The 15,277-nt window shown below is 33.3% G+C and overlaps 3 protein-coding genes across 3 annotated transcripts; 2 read left to right on the top strand and 1 right to left on the bottom strand.

Annotated features, from left to right (window-relative positions):
- The first annotated feature begins 1,446 nt into the window (after window positions 1-1,446).
- LOC113516880 (mitochondrial import inner membrane translocase subunit Tim21) lies at window positions 1,447-3,517 on the top strand. Its single transcript, XM_026901368.3, has 3 exons — window positions 1,447-1,920; window positions 2,757-2,939; window positions 3,285-3,517. Exons 1-3 carry the CDS (start codon window positions 1,576-1,578, stop codon window positions 3,429-3,431), a joined length of 675 nt encoding a protein of 224 aa, XP_026757169.2. The 5' UTR covers window positions 1,447-1,575; the 3' UTR covers window positions 3,432-3,517.
- Window positions 3,511-6,963, bottom strand: LOC113516878 (transmembrane protein 231). Its single transcript, XM_026901362.3, has 5 exons — window positions 6,368-6,963; window positions 5,547-5,713; window positions 4,920-5,048; window positions 4,237-4,465; window positions 3,511-3,885 (listed from the first exon to the last, which is right to left on the bottom strand). Exons 1-5 carry the CDS (start codon window positions 6,504-6,506, stop codon window positions 3,629-3,631), a joined length of 921 nt encoding a protein of 306 aa, XP_026757163.2. The 5' UTR covers window positions 6,507-6,963; the 3' UTR covers window positions 3,511-3,628.
- A 3,301-nt stretch (window positions 6,964-10,264) lies between these two features.
- LOC113516876 (hemocyte protein-glutamine gamma-glutamyltransferase-like) lies at window positions 10,265-15,014 on the top strand. Its single transcript, XM_026901360.3, has 9 exons — window positions 10,265-11,075; window positions 11,152-12,017; window positions 12,097-12,292; window positions 12,447-12,635; window positions 12,786-13,005; window positions 13,164-13,428; window positions 13,509-13,793; window positions 13,980-14,105; window positions 14,183-15,014. The coding sequence occupies exons 1-9, from the start codon at window positions 10,439-10,441 to the stop codon at window positions 14,333-14,335; spliced, it is 2,937 nt and encodes a 978-aa protein (XP_026757161.2). The 5' UTR covers window positions 10,265-10,438; the 3' UTR covers window positions 14,336-15,014.
- The last annotated feature ends 263 nt before the right edge of the window (window positions 15,015-15,277 follow it).

Below are 15,277 nucleotides of genomic sequence, written 5' to 3'. Positions count from 1 at the left end.
AAAATTAATTTTACTGTCTTTTTTTATTACATATAACAATCACAGACATATATAAATATGTGTAGTTTATACTCAGTCCAAAGTTTTCGTAATTCCTTGTTTTTAGACTAACTCAACCTACATACACACACACACACACAACACATATAACCACATTAGTATACGCGCACACCTATTCCGTTATCTTTGTCGCACACAGTATGAAGGTTTTCGATTTTTAATTTCATCAAAATATGCTCATGCTACATGGTTGTCCGTTCATGGCAAAGATTTATTTGTTGTTCTTAGGTTCGTGGTGGGTTGGCTTAAATTCTCGGTCTCTGAATGAAACAAAGTCGTCATGTATGGGATTTATATATTATAAGTGGTTTTTTGTCTTTGAAATTTAGGTACTATGTGAGCTAAAATACACAGCCGGAATAATAAAATAAAAACAGTAAATCATATGATTTTCTCCTTTCTTCTTATGCAATTATAATTAGTAAACATGGAATTATAATTAGTAAAAAGAGGACAAAAGATACACCATCAGTTGCTATTTTTCTCAATTCATAGTTAAGAACAAGGAATTACATAGAAGGAATAATAAAATAAAAACTGCAAAACATATGGTTGCCTCCTTTTTTTTATGCAAATATAATTAATAAAAAGAGGACGATACACCATCAGTTGCTATTTTTGTCAATTCATTGTCAAAACATTTTCTATACACTGGCCTCCTATGAAAAAAATTAATTAAATTTCCAAAATTTTTAGTTCAGAAGACAGGAAAAAATCAATTGATATTTATCAAGATAAAAATCAATTGATATATATCGTGATATATATCCGCTGATATATATCGGCGAACCCTGATATTAATGCTTGATTACATATTAGGTGTTGGAATACCAAACTCAAAAAACTCACTTTATCTCGGTACATCACTAACGGAGCGTGTGTGTAATCAAGTATTGCGTAACATTCATATTAGCTTTAATATGGATTTGGTTAGGAAAGATGGTGCCAACGTTTAATTAAATAATAAATCACAATAATGCCAAATTAACTGACAAAAATACTGTCAAATGTGATGGTGTGGTGGTGTTATCAAAACTATTTGTAGAACAATTTTAGTTTTGTATATTATATTTCTTTTTATTTTGACGTAGGAATTCTGACTATATATAATTAATATTGACTCTATTACGAGGTTTACTTTAGAAATAGACGAGATATTATGGGAAGCGTTGAAAACTTGTATATAACACGAAATTGAGACCTCAAAGTAATATTGTATAAAATAATAAATATGTTTAAGAATGTTATGTTTTGTTTTATTTTTGCTAAAAAAATGTTCATCCAAACATGCAACTTAACAATCTACTTAAAAAAAAAAATGTGTAGGTTGGTGAAATTTTCCTGACCAAGTCGTTTTAGGTGGCGTGTATGAAGTGCATTCTCTCATCCCTTGGTTATATACTCTGGTAATTTTTACAATCAGCTGTTTGTTTGTTATTCTAACCTTTAAATGTTTTAAATTTACCAAAGTTCAACATCATTTTTTGTTATCTAGATTTATAATTACTTATAAATATGACAACTATTTCTAAGTTGCTTCCAGTGTTGCGATCTACTAAAACTAATAATTTGATACCAGCTACTGAGCAAATATTAAAATTTTCTTTATTTAATGGTCGTTGTTATTCTACTGAAAAGAATAGAAGTTTAACCAAGTCAAGTGAAAGAGCCGATGTCTCGACTGATGTACGACCGCTTGGAGAAAAGATAAAAGAAACTACTAAAACTGCGTCTTACACGGGCGTAATATTATTTGGAATTGGTGTCACTGGAGTCATTTTCTATTATGTTTTCAGAGAACTATTTTCTAGCAATAGTGCTAACAGTATATATTCTGTAGCCCTTGAAAAATGCAAGAATGTAAGTGATAAAAACCGATCAATTATTACTGTTGTGAAATACCTAATTAATAGGACAATTTTTTTTAATGGGTGATAATGGAAAGGTACTCCCGCCTGCGTTAACGGTATACGCTGATGGTGCACCAATGAGGGATGATAGGTGAGAATGAAAAGGCCAGTCAGTTAGCCTATCATGACGAATTTACATTCAGCATGATGGTTTCCAGGGGGGACTACATAGAAGTCAATCTAACAGAGTATATTGCTAGTAATGGAACTGGTAGTCCGCATTACTAACAACCTCTTCCACTCCCTGATAGGATTTTGTCATTGATAATAAAGATAAATTTTAAGATTAACTGATAGCAAAAGGAATCTCACATTCTCTTGTTTCAAGGGGTGTGGGCTTCTAACACACTTTTCCCAATATGAGGTGTCTGTATGTATCTCAATATGAGGTGATCTAAGTTTTAAAAAAGTTTTGTAACTAATGGGCACATAGGGGTGTTCAAAATCTAATTTATTATTAATTATTTATTTTATAAAGTAATATTTGATATAAAAGTATAAATTGTATTGAATTGACACACACACATTCACAATATATCGTCATAATTGTAGAATACTGATGGATTTGACAAATATTAAATATATATATCCATCAGTATTCTACAACTATGACAATATAAAGTATCTTGTGTGCTAAGTTAGGATATAACTTGTTTTTGTACTTAATTTCATTCAAATCTATTCAGTAATTAAAAAGAATGATTAAAAGTTTAAATTAACCATTTTTGTATTTTACTTTTTATATTTTTTCATACAAATAATCTGTAGTAGGTATATTAATCATAGGATCCTCGAGTGGAAGATGCCCTTGGTGCTCCTATAAAAGGATATGGGGAAGAGACAACTAGGAGACGACGCACACATGTCAGCCATGCTGTCTATGAAAAAGATGGAGTTAAACATATGAGGATGAAATTCTATATTAAAGGAATCAGGAATAAGGCTGTTGTTGAATTAGACATGAAACAGGTATATATATTCAATATTTTCCTTTATTATTAGTTAATTAATTGTATTTTGTTTGTCTATCCCAAAACCTAGCATAAAAAATAGATTATCTATATTTGAAATTTTTATTAGTATCAATTTATAATATAAACATAGTTTATTTTTCCATTAGTTTATTTCTACATTATCTGAATCCTTACATGAGGAAAGACCAATAATAAATATTGTAAAATATTAAATATTGTAAAAGGCAGGATAATTTGGTGCCAATTGAAGTATTTATTACACTGTTTTTTTTTTCTAATCTTAAAAATTGTTATTAGTATGTTAATTACTCATAAGTTTATATATTTTAAAATTTTCCAGAATGAATATGGAAACTACATGTGCCGATACTTATTAGTTCAACTGGATGACTTCAGTGGAAAAACATTTATTATTGAAGACAATAGAGCTGAACTGGACAAATCAAAATCAGATATTGGATTTCCTACTCTCAATTTAACTCAGTGATTTCATGTTCACAATTAATATTATGTAAATATTTATTTAACTAATAGGTAGTTGTAACATAATAAATAAAAGATAGATGTACAGTTTTATAATTATTTACTTTTAAATACAATTTGTATGTATTTATATATAGAAAAATGAACTGGCATATAAACTTATGGACCATCATGTATATTCTTATAAAAAATAATTTTAATTTAACTTTTTTTCCAAGGAACTATTTCCCAAGCCATCAGTAAACGGTTGTTAAATACAAATTTTTTTATCTTGTTGAATATCCAGTAAAATATAACCACTAATGACAGATATTGAGGCCATGCCCATTTTAATTCTTGCAGTAGGCTTGGTATATAATGGATTTTCATTTCTGGTATCCTGAGATACATCCTCACTTCCATATTGCCTGTGTGGCCATTCTGACTTCTAGAATGCAGTGTTTTGGTTTGGGTAATGACTGAAAAAGTAGCATTTGTTTTACCAATAATGAACAGATTGCATATCAAATTTCTACCATAATATTAGTATGGCTCTTTATATTCTATATTTAATATATCACTATTAAGGAAACTATATCATTGTGATGTCCATTGTATACCTCATGTGATATTAAACATCAATGAATGTATTGCTTCTGTAGTCCAGCAACTCAAACAAAACTTTAAAAAGGTACATTAAAAATTTTGTGTGGTCTCTGTGAACATTTGCTAGTTACTTAGACTTCTTATAAAGACATCCTAACATAGGATTCATATTGATTTTCCATTTAACATATAAATAACAAAATATAAATAGTAAAATAAGTTACCTTCTCTATTTATGTATTTTTCTAGTATCAAATCAACAATATTCTCATTACTGTCTAAAGAGTGATTCAACAGTGAAATATTATACTTTGTGTCCACAATATTTCGTAAGCAAGGTAAGTGAGAAACTTGGTATAATTCAATATCACCATAATACTTGAGCCCAGAAGGAGGTACTGCAAAATTCTCGTTTATAATTGCTAAAGTCTGCATTTGTAAGGGGCATATTGTCTGAAAATAAATGATAAGTTAAATTTAGGACATGGTCTAAAAATTTATAAATTTATAACAACCACGCTATTAAAAGAGTGAAGCTACTCATAATGGTCCATCTGATGAGATCTGACAAGAATAACACCATGAATATATTAAGTCATCCATAGCATCCTCTCATGAATTTTTACTTCTCAGGATAAAAGTATTATAACTTGTCTCGGAGATCTCATTGAAATATGGAAACAGATAAGTGGGTGTTATCTTTTTTTACCAGGAGATATCTATATCTCCATATCTAAGTGAGTACAAAAAACTCAAAAATACATCAAAAATATGGATGTATTATTGTAAGGCATCACAGTACTCAGAGAAAACTAATGGATTGTTAATAATAGAATTAGCCTTTATATGTATAGCTGTTGCATGATTATAATTTAATATGTAATAGTATAATTAAATTTATATAAACCTTTAACTGGAAGTCTAATGCTAAAATTATAGTTGTCGATGCTATTGTTTTATCCATTGGTATATTGAGATTGAATATAATATTAAGCATATCATTTTTTCCATCTCCATTATAATCATATTCTTGTACCTGTAATATGAATAAAATTAAAAAACTAGTTAATAGCATAAAAAATTAAGATCTGTAAGCATCATAATTGCATGATGATAACTTTGCTATCTTTGTACAAAATTTTATTAAAAATCTATTCATTATTTTTGTATGAAAGAGTAACATCCACTCATCCTCATGTTCACATTTATAATATGAGTACAATGTGTATGTGCCAGTAGTCTTTTTGAGTAATAAAGTTGACTAATAAAGTCATAACTGTTTTCAGCAAAGATTTTAATGACAAAATACCTTAAAATCTCTGCCTGCACTAAACTGGAAGGCTTTTGAATATGTATTGATACATAATTTAATTGATAATACTAAAATTTTAAACAATTATAAGTGTAACTAATAATTTATTATTATATTATTGTACAGGTTTGTCTAAAAGTTTTCATATACCTAACTACATAATCTATCAATGCTATTTATGTTCATAAAAATATTTTTATATACAAATTATAATTTACCTACTTGCATGTCTATACAGTTCTCTTCATTGGTAATCTCTTCGTCTAATATTGAAGTCTCTCCACATATTATAGGTTGACTGGGATCCACAGTTTCTGCTACTAATAAATAGTCATATGTAAAATGTACTACAGGTTGTTCATAATAACTTTGTGACTTCAGCCAAAACCCTGTAAAATTTATTTTTATTTGATTATAATAGTTACTTGGTGATATGGAAATCAGGAAGCAGTTTTTTTAACTGATTTCAGAAATTTGGATTAACCTCCCCATTACTAACAATTCCTTCCCCCTAATAGTCGAGGGTAGGCAGCAACATCTTTCTTTAAACATCTCCAAAGCCTAACTGCGTTTACTAATTTGCCTGCCAAGCATATGGGGGTTATAGGAAGGCCTATGTTCAGCAGTGGACAGCTAATGGATGATATAATGATGATTAACTGGTCTTGCCACAATTAAAGTGAGTTTTTTTTTGTGGAACACAGTCTTAATTATTTTATGTGTTAAAATGGTAACTCCACCTATTACTACTGATGGCAGTATAAGCTGGCGGAGTACCAGTGAAATATAATAGATAGTTGAGGATGAATGTAGGTCAGTTTACCTATCGTGATGAATTCCACAAGAAGAAACTACGATAATTTCCAAGAGGAACCGCGTGGAGGTCAATCTCATTGGGTGTATTATCAGCAAGGGGGCTATTAGACCTTATTACTAACAATCCATTTCCTTCTATCAGGTTGTCAAATATATTGGCGTTATTAAAAACTTGAAATAGTAAAACGACACAAAAAACTAATAAATGCTCTTGAATAACTACTTACCTCTACTTCTATAGGCCACAAAGAATGGTAATATTACATTTAATACCATCGTAATCATTGTAAACAACATAGCTTTTGAAAGAAACCAACTTTTATATTGTATTTCTACATTACAGCTGTATAGCTTATATAAACCCATTTTACAGTCTTAATATATTTACCTACTCTTATATCTTATTTGTAAGAAATTTCTTTTGTAAAATTTTTATTATCATATTACTATCTCCATTCCACATAAATATTTTTAATAAACGACAAAACAATATTTTGATTGATATTTTATTAGTAACATTTAAAATATTGATCAACAAACAACAAAACTAAGCGTTGCTAGGCAACCGATGACACCGATGTATTTTTTGTATGTATATTATACGGCTCTGGATTCAAGTACTTCTGAACCCGCTCTTTTAAATTCGAATCTACACTTTTTGACAGAATTGACAATTGTTAATCACTATTTCAATTGCAATCTAAGAACAAGGAATTACATAGAAGTAATGATAAAATAAAAACTAAATTATATGGTTGCCTTCTTTCTTCTTTTGCAAATATAATTACTAAAAAGAAGACTAAAGATATACCAGCAGTTGCTATTTTTCTCAATTCATAGGATACTAGTTTATAGAAAATATTTGATTAATCAATGAAAAATTTTACATATTAAAAAAAACAACTGAGGGTGTACCTTTTGTCCTCTTTTTACTAATTATATTTGCTTAAAAGGAAGGGGGTAATCATATGATTTACAGTTTTTATTTTATCATTCCTTCTATGTAATTCCTTGTTCTTAGACTGCTATAATGTACATAAGTACGTTATAATAAGTATCTGTACTGCAATTTTAGTATTTTTAAAATGTATTAAAAACTAAACAACAACAACTAAAACTAAATCTTAATCTAAATTCACGAAATAAAAAAATACTCAAACTTTCCTCTTAATAGAGATTTGCTTAGTATATTCGTTAGCATATGGGAGGTGTCTATATACTTCAGTCACCTCATCAATTCCATATTTTTTTTACCGAAGATGTAGTTGACATCAATGTGCTTTGTGTTGATGATCAACCAGGTTTTCTGCGATAGCAATGGCCAATTAACTATCATTAAAGATAATGATTGATTTTGCACTGGTATCAAAAATTTCAGCGAGAAACCTGTGCAAAAATACGGCTTTTTTTTAAACTTTTGATGATGACACATATTATGCTGCGGCTGTTGATAGTACTATTGTGCGTCGTTTCTTTGTTTCTCAACAAATAACTTCTCTTTGGCACATGTAGACAAACAAAGAGTATGATTTGTGATCTTTATCTCCAGCGTGATCAGCATCAGCATACTCATGGATAACTGGCAAAGTCGTTTATTTATTATATTGTATTCCATAACTCTTGGTTCCTTTTAGATGACGCAACACTCTTTTTGCTGCGATCTTGTGTTACTCAGTGTAACAGTTATTGACTGACAGAAGATTAAGATAATTAATTTTAACTAATTTAATAAATTAAGTTATTATATTGAAAAAGTGAAAGACCCATATATGGGGCGCTTTGTATAGATAAATGTAGAGTAAGGCGACCCCCTACCAATAAGGGTAATAGCAATACATAAAATATAACAACTTACCCATGACCTAGATAAATTTGAGTTCTTACTCAAATTTAGTTTTTTTTTTTATGCAACTTAAAATGGCAAACAAGCTCACAGCCCACTTGATGGAAAGTGGTAATCGTCGCCTGTAGACATGAGCAGTACTGTGGACATAACAGAGTATACTGTCTCGCCCATGATACCCCCCATGCGTTGCTATTCCTGAGGTTTTAAGTGTATCCTGTAAATTCACAGCCATATCCCACTTTATAAACCGAATATCAGCCATGCAAACACAATTGCTTCACGGTAGAAAAACGAATAAGACAGAGGTACCCAAGCAAACGACTTTTCTACAAAGTCTCCCTCTGATAAATTAGTGCATGGTACTCGTATATTCTCCTTAAGATATGAAAGAAGATTAATTTGTGCCGACCTTGTATAGGCAAACGCTACGTCTACACTAGTAGAGTAACAATAATACTTTTTGGCTTCTATTGCTCTTATAAGATTGTACATACTTATAAATTTTTCCAAATTATTTTCTATGGACAGATATTGTCTAGTTACTAGTAAATAATATTTATATAGGTAGGTATATATTTACGTAGTTACTTTTTGTTTATTCAATGGGGGCGGGAATAAAACATACTACCCGCCTGGTAAGGGAAAATGATGTCGTTGCAATATTTTGTAATTTTTGTCAGCAAATAGTATTATATTATCTGTGGTATACTCATAGGAATGATGATTATGAATTACTTTGTACCTTGCAATTTCACTATCATAATACCTTCATTTTACCTTTCGCACCGCAATACAGGATGAAAGCATTTCAAGCAAGCGTGCGAGAGGGAGAATTTATACAAAAGTCGTCAACATGTGTACTTCTGTCCCACCCGTGTTTCTGTCGTGAAGTAGTTGTGCAGGTTATAAAGAATATGGTAGTAAAATTACAGGGTACGGAGACATAATACCTTTGACCTTAGGAATGGCAGACCATGGGGAGTATCATGGACATCACAGTGCGATCTGTGATGTTCGTTGTGCAGTCCATGTTTATAGGTAACGATTATTAGTTTCCATTAGGTGGGCCGTCAGCTTGTTTGACAATCTAAGTATTATAAAAAAAAAAAACATTTTGGAATACTCAAGCAGGAGAATTTATAACTATTTTGTACATAATTTACTTCTTATCTGTGGTCTACTCTGAGTGGGTGTTACGTACTAAGTAGATGTATTTTTTGGATGCAATTTGGATTTCAAACAAGCCGATGATCCATGTGATGGAAAGTTGCTTTAAAACAGCATGATAAAACATGATCAAAAAAATAGATTAATAAAAAAATTTAATAAAATAAAATACATAAAATAAGTGATGCCTTTGTAATACTCACGTATTGTCATTCCTGAGGACTATAGTGTTATGCTTCCTTAGTCTGTAGTTTTAAAATGATTACATCATTTTAAAACTACAGACTAAGGAAGTTAAAAAAATAGTCGTAATAAAATTATATAATTTCAATAAATTAGATAGGTACCTTTTAGGCTGAACCTAACATTTGACTAGGTTGCTAAAACAAAAGAACCGCGAGCTAAAGTATCAGGTACCGCATTTGTATGTCCTACAATAGGTCTATGAAAACAAAGTGTAAAATGCGAGAAAAGCATAGTCTACAAAAAAAGGTCTTATTTATGTTCAATAAAGACATTTGGTAAGTTATTCAATGCGCATTAAAATTATATAAATTAGGTATTTTTTAAATATATTTATGATTATTTAGTAAGAAGAGATTTTTAGTGTCTAATGTAGATTTGTACATTGTAGTTTCCAAATGGATAGATTTTAATGAGTTTTTTTTTTCATTTAATGATTGGTTCGATCGTTAATGATCTACCTTATGAATTCTGATATTTGTATATTTTTTAATTGATTATAATTGAATGTTAGGCCTGCTTGCGCGATCTGGTTATCGCGGATGGGGTCACAGTAAAGGGTGGTAGTTGAGAACGAAGGCAAGTCAGCTGGGCTGTCACGTTGAATTAATTAGAAATTAATACGATGGTCCAGAATCACGTGGATGTCGACGCTGTGAAAAAAAAAATTGTAAGGTTTGTATGTCTTTTTTCTTGTACTTGTATTTCAATTATTAAGGTTAATTCAATGTTATATTTAATTACAGTATTTTAATTTGAAAACGGTACCGCTTTCAATGTAAATTACAGTAGCTGGTAGTAATGTTCCTGTTTTTATACAAGTCAGTAAACACGGACAAAAGTAGTGCCAGAAACCAGGGTCTCTGGCGCCTATGTTGACAGGTGACACTTACCCGGTGAATGATCTCTTTTTGCCGCTGCCACAATAAAAGGGCTTAGACAGTGCTTATTGGCAGCATTCGCTCTGGTGTTAGCCCAGAGCACAGTGCACTACTCCACGGGTAGTTGGATTTCTTCACTGACGTATAGCGTTTACGCCAAGATGTCCATGGTCCGAAGATCCAGTATGGACAGAATGTCCTCGAGCATGACATCCAGCATGACTGGTATGGGTCTTGGTGGTATAACCGGATTGACATCAGGGATGAGCACCTTGAGCTGCATGAGGGAGCAGCAGATGACTATTGGTGGAATGCCATCAAATTACGTACCGGGTTTATCGGCTTACTACAACATTTCAAGCTTTTGTCAGCGCCCAGGGCAAACCCGCCGCTGGCCCATGCAGCGCGCCGGACCAACAGCTCAGCATCGCCCTGGTCGCTCCCATAGCACCGGCGCGTTGCATCGCATGAAGCATTCTATGAGAAATAGCCCTAATACGCAGTATACTCATAATCTAATCTGTAAAATGGCTGATCAGAATGAACGGCGTCGACGTCAAGATACGTTAGATATGATCCCTCAAAGTTATTACTCTCAACAACCTTTGAAAGTGGAGTTAACTGAGTTTTACTCACGTGACAATTCCAAAGATCACCACACAGAGCAGTATGATTTGGTAAATGATAATATTTTACCCAATCCCGTTTTGCGAAGAGGTCAAAATTTCTTCTTTGCGGTACGCTTCGATAGAACCTACGATAAGCAACAGGATATGATTCGTGTTGTGTTTTGTTTTGGTAAGTATAATGGATTTGTGTGAATTTATATAAGTGCTATGTGCTTGAACTATATACTGTTTTTATATTGTTATAGGTCCTAAACCTAGTGTTACGAAGGGTACACGCGTCGTGTTACCTGTCAATTGGAATGCACAACAGGGAGTATTTCAACATTCCCGTGACATGATGGGTATGGGAATGGGATTGGGAATGGCACGTATGCAAGATACTAGTACTGGTATGGCTACTATGGGAACAATGAGCACTATGGGAACTATGGGTTCTATGGGTCCAATGGGTTCAATGGGTCCAATGAGTGGAATGAGGGAAACAACTACATATGGGGTTCGTCGTAGTTCGTTTAGTAATGAACCACTACCCTTGCAGCATAGCCCTCTCAGTCCGCATGGTCCCATGGATCGGCCAATGATGGATCGGTATGGAACTACAACGCAACATTCTTCATTCGGACGTGGTTTTGGGTCACGTCATGGGTCACGTCATGGCTCAATGCAAAATTTGGCGTCTTTAGCTCACGATATGGATAGGTGGGATATCAGTATTCAACGACAAGATGGGAACACCATTACCTTCCAAGTGCATGTTCCTGCCACTGCTCCCGTCGGTGTATGGAATTGTTGGGTACAGACTAACCGATTTGGCCAGCGTGACAATCGCCACGACTACAAATGCGATGAAGATGTATACATCTTGTTCAACCCATGGTGTCGAGAGGATTCCGTATACATGGACAATGAATCATCCCGAAAAGAATACGTTCTTAATGAGCAAGGAAAGATTTGGTGCGGTACTTGGCGCCAACCAAAAGGCAGAAAATGGATCTATGGCCAATTTGATGACGTGGTCCTCCCAGCTTGTATGTATTTGCTGGAAAGAAGTGGTTTGGAACATTCAGAACGTGGTAATCCAATTCGTGTTTGCAGAGCTATTTCCTCCATGGTATGTTAAGTTTTTGTCTTGTATGTTTTATTACAATATGTTATTAGATTATATGATACTAATATCTTTTTTATTTTAGATTAATTCAAATCATGATGATGATGGTTTAATGGTTGGACGTTATGATGGAGAATACAAAGATGGAGTAGCCCCGCATGCTTGGACTGGATCAGTGGCTATTATGGAGCGCTACCTTACCGATGGCGGTCGTCCAGTTGAATATGGCCAATGCTGGGTATTTTCGGGATTGGTTGTAACAATATGCAGAGCTCTAGGTATAGTATCTATTAGCTGTAGCCCGCGGATTTGTTCACGTATATTGGAATAAAAACAACCTATATTTTCATTTACTAAATAAATTGAGCAACAATTATTCATCCAAATATCTATACAAACTTACATATAAGATATGTATATTTAATTTTTTAGGTATACCGTGCCGTTCTGTGACTAACTACGTTTCGGCTCACGATACCAATCGCACTTTTACGGTGGACAAATACTTTGATCGTGATGGCAACGAAGTACCTAATGGACCCGATGAAGACTGCTATGACTCTTGCTGGAACTTCCACGTTTGGAATGATGTATGGATGCAACGACCTGATTTACCACAAGGTATAAAAATTAATCGTATTATAAAAAATACTTTATTTGATAAATTTTATGTGTTGAGCAATTTAGGGGCGGTAGGTGGGGTTTAGGAATTTAGCTATTTTTCTTAATATTTTTAATCGTTGTATAATTAGATCAACGTTTTTGAAACAGGATATAGTGGCTGGCAGATTATTGACTCTACGCCCCAGGAAGAGTCAGAGTCAGTGTATCACTGCGGACCTGCCAGCGTGGAAGCTGTACGGCGCGGAGAAGTAGGCTTCCAATATGATACACCATTCATGTTCTGCCAGCTCAATGCTGAATTATGCCACTTCCAAGAGGAAGAAAATTCAGAGTGGGGCTTTATCAGAATGGCATCCAATCAGTACCAGTAAGTATTGTTTGTAGCTTTTTAATTTAATTAACATACATAGTGCATAGGATATTCTGTTTAATTCGTTGATTTAGTATTAAACTATCAAGTATTCATGTCTAGGTGCAGTTTAAATGGCTTAAAATAGTTAAATATTGCATTTTTACTGTTTTCAGAGTGGGTCGCAAGATTCTGACAAAGAATCCAAACCGCGATGATGATGAAGGTGAAAGCGATATGTTGGAGATTACTCACGAATATAAGACTGTGGATAGCTCATCTCCTGAACGACTTGCGGTTATTGCATCATGTCGTGGTTACCAACGCTTGCAGCAGTATTATGAATATCCTGATCGTAATTTCGAGGATGTATACTTTGATCTCATGGATATCGACATCGTACCATATGGCCAACCTTTCGATTGTACTATGAACATTCAGGTATAATAATATCATTACTCTTTTCAATGAGTTTTGGCTTGGCAAGTTATTAGCAAATATATTTTTCGACCTTTTTGCAGAATAAATCGCATGAGGACCGTACCATCTGGTGCGTGTTGACGGCGTCATCGTGTTATTACACCGGCGCGATTGCGTCCCGCCTCCGAAGAGCTCAAGGAGAGTTCATAGTGCGAGCTGGTCAGCGCGAAGTTCTAAAATTGCATATCACACCTCAGGAGTACATGGATAAATTAGTGGATCATTCTATGGTAAAAGTACATGCTATGGCTTACGTGAAGCAGACGCGCCAGGCGTGGTCTGATGAGGACGACTTCCCACTTCACAAGCCCAGGATGCAAGTGCAGGTATGACAGTAAAATTCCATTTCATTCTTTATTTCAATTCATATAAATAATGTTATGAATATATGTTCTAATAATCGATGTAATGGCAATTGGTACTCAATCCTTTTATCCTTTCCATGAGTTGGTGTATATAAATTTAAATTGTACGAAGCTTTTTGACTAATCCTATAAATTTAATATTTACAGGTGAGAAGCCAGCCTTGCGTTGGACAAGAATGCGCTGTAACATTCAGCTTCCAGAATCCGCTGAACATTCATTTGACTGACTGCTACTTTACGTTCGAGGGCGCTGGCGTTCAGAGGCCACGTCAGGTATGTATTCGTAGTTATACGTCTGATTTAAATTAAATAAATGATGTGGGGTGATTTAATGTACCGTTGTTTTCCAGATAAGGTTCCGGGATGTGAAGCCTGGTGAGTTCGTGAATTACCAGGACAAGTTCGTACCGCGGCGTCATGGCGAGCGACGTATCGTTGTGACATTCTCGTCACGGCAGATGGACGAGATCTTCGGCTGTACAACGGTGAATGTGCGCGGCTAGCTAGTCCCCGGGCCCCGAGTGCCGTCTCCGCGCGCCTCTCCGGGGCCGTCATCGCCGCCTGCGCAGCAAATGGACCGCTCGTATACTTCATACGTAGCACCGGAACAACATGTGTATGTTCAAGAAGAGGAAGTCGTTGTTTTGAAAACTATTTGAACGACTCATTTGCACATAATTATCTATGTTAGCTTTAAATTATGTGAGAAAACATGTTTTTTCTCTGATTGCTGTGTTGAATATACAAATGTTGACTTTCTTAGGTACATCTATTGTATTTTTAATATTATTATAATAATGACATGGCATTATAATTAAAGGACTGGTTTATATTTAAGTTTTATATAAGTGTGTCACGTGCACTATGCAAATATGTAAAAGTAAAAAAAAAAAATCTCACTGTGTGATTTGATTGCACTTAATTATTTAATATTTTTTTATTTAAGTTAAGGAAACCGATGCTTCGTGTGCCATATAATCTGATATTATATTAATGTTTTTATAAGATTGTAGAATTAAGGACTTCTTAAACATAAGTATATTTAAGAAATTATGCGTTCATTATATTTGTTTACATTTTTTTATCATTATTATGAAATTATATACCTAATTATTCAATGATCTATAATCAAAGGTTTGCACTGTGTTTGTGTGTTTTTGGGATCTCAAAAATAAAATGCATTCACTGCATACACTGTCTTTTATTTATTAATATATTACACTTAGTAGAGAAAGTAGACACTAATCTGAGAAATTTGAGAGACGGTAATAGGTTTCTTTCATTTACAATATTGGATTCCAATATGCTCTTTTCTGAAGCTGAATAAAAAAATATATTTATTTATAAAAGATACACCAACAAGACGTTCACAATAATTAAACAGTTTAATATAATGTTATGAGTAAGTAAATAATGATAATATAATAAAAATACTATTCAAAAAT

Source organism: Galleria mellonella, unplaced genomic scaffold (genome assembly GCF_026898425.1).
Source record: "Galleria mellonella isolate WM207_F2 unplaced genomic scaffold, CSIRO_AGI_GalMel_v1 utg143, whole genome shotgun sequence".
Lineage (NCBI taxonomy): Eukaryota > Metazoa > Arthropoda > Insecta > Lepidoptera > Pyralidae > Galleria > Galleria mellonella.
The sequence above is the reverse complement of the archived record's forward strand: the minus strand, read 5'-3'. Positions and strand labels throughout refer to the sequence as shown.

Coding starts and splice junctions, on each gene's coding strand:
- LOC113516880 (XM_026901368.3), top strand. CDS start 1,576: ATGACAACTATTTCTAAGTTGCTTCCAGTGTTGCGATCTACTAAAACT. Junction 1,921..2,756: donor CCCTTGAAAAATGCAAGAAT/GTAAGTGATAAA, acceptor TATTAATCATAG/GATCCTCGAGTGGAAGATGC. Junction 2,940..3,284: donor TTGAATTAGACATGAAACAG/GTATATATATTC, acceptor AAAATTTTCCAG/AATGAATATGGAAACTACAT.
- LOC113516878 (XM_026901362.3), bottom strand. CDS start 6,506: ATGGGTTTATATAAGCTATACAGCTGTAATGTAGAAATACAATATAAA. Junction 5,714..6,367: donor TGTGGCCTATAGAAGTAGAG/GTAAGTAGTTAT, acceptor TAAATTTTACAG/GGTTTTGGCTGAAGTCACAA. Junction 5,049..5,546: donor AGAACTGTATAGACATGCAA/GTAGGTAAATTA, acceptor TTCATATTACAG/GTACAAGAATATGATTATAA.
- LOC113516876 (XM_026901360.3), top strand. CDS start 10,439: ATGTCCATGGTCCGAAGATCCAGTATGGACAGAATGTCCTCGAGCATG. Junction 13,006..13,163: donor ATGGCATCCAATCAGTACCA/GTAAGTATTGTT, acceptor TACTGTTTTCAG/AGTGGGTCGCAAGATTCTGA. Junction 13,794..13,979: donor AGCCCAGGATGCAAGTGCAG/GTATGACAGTAA, acceptor TAATATTTACAG/GTGAGAAGCCAGCCTTGCGT.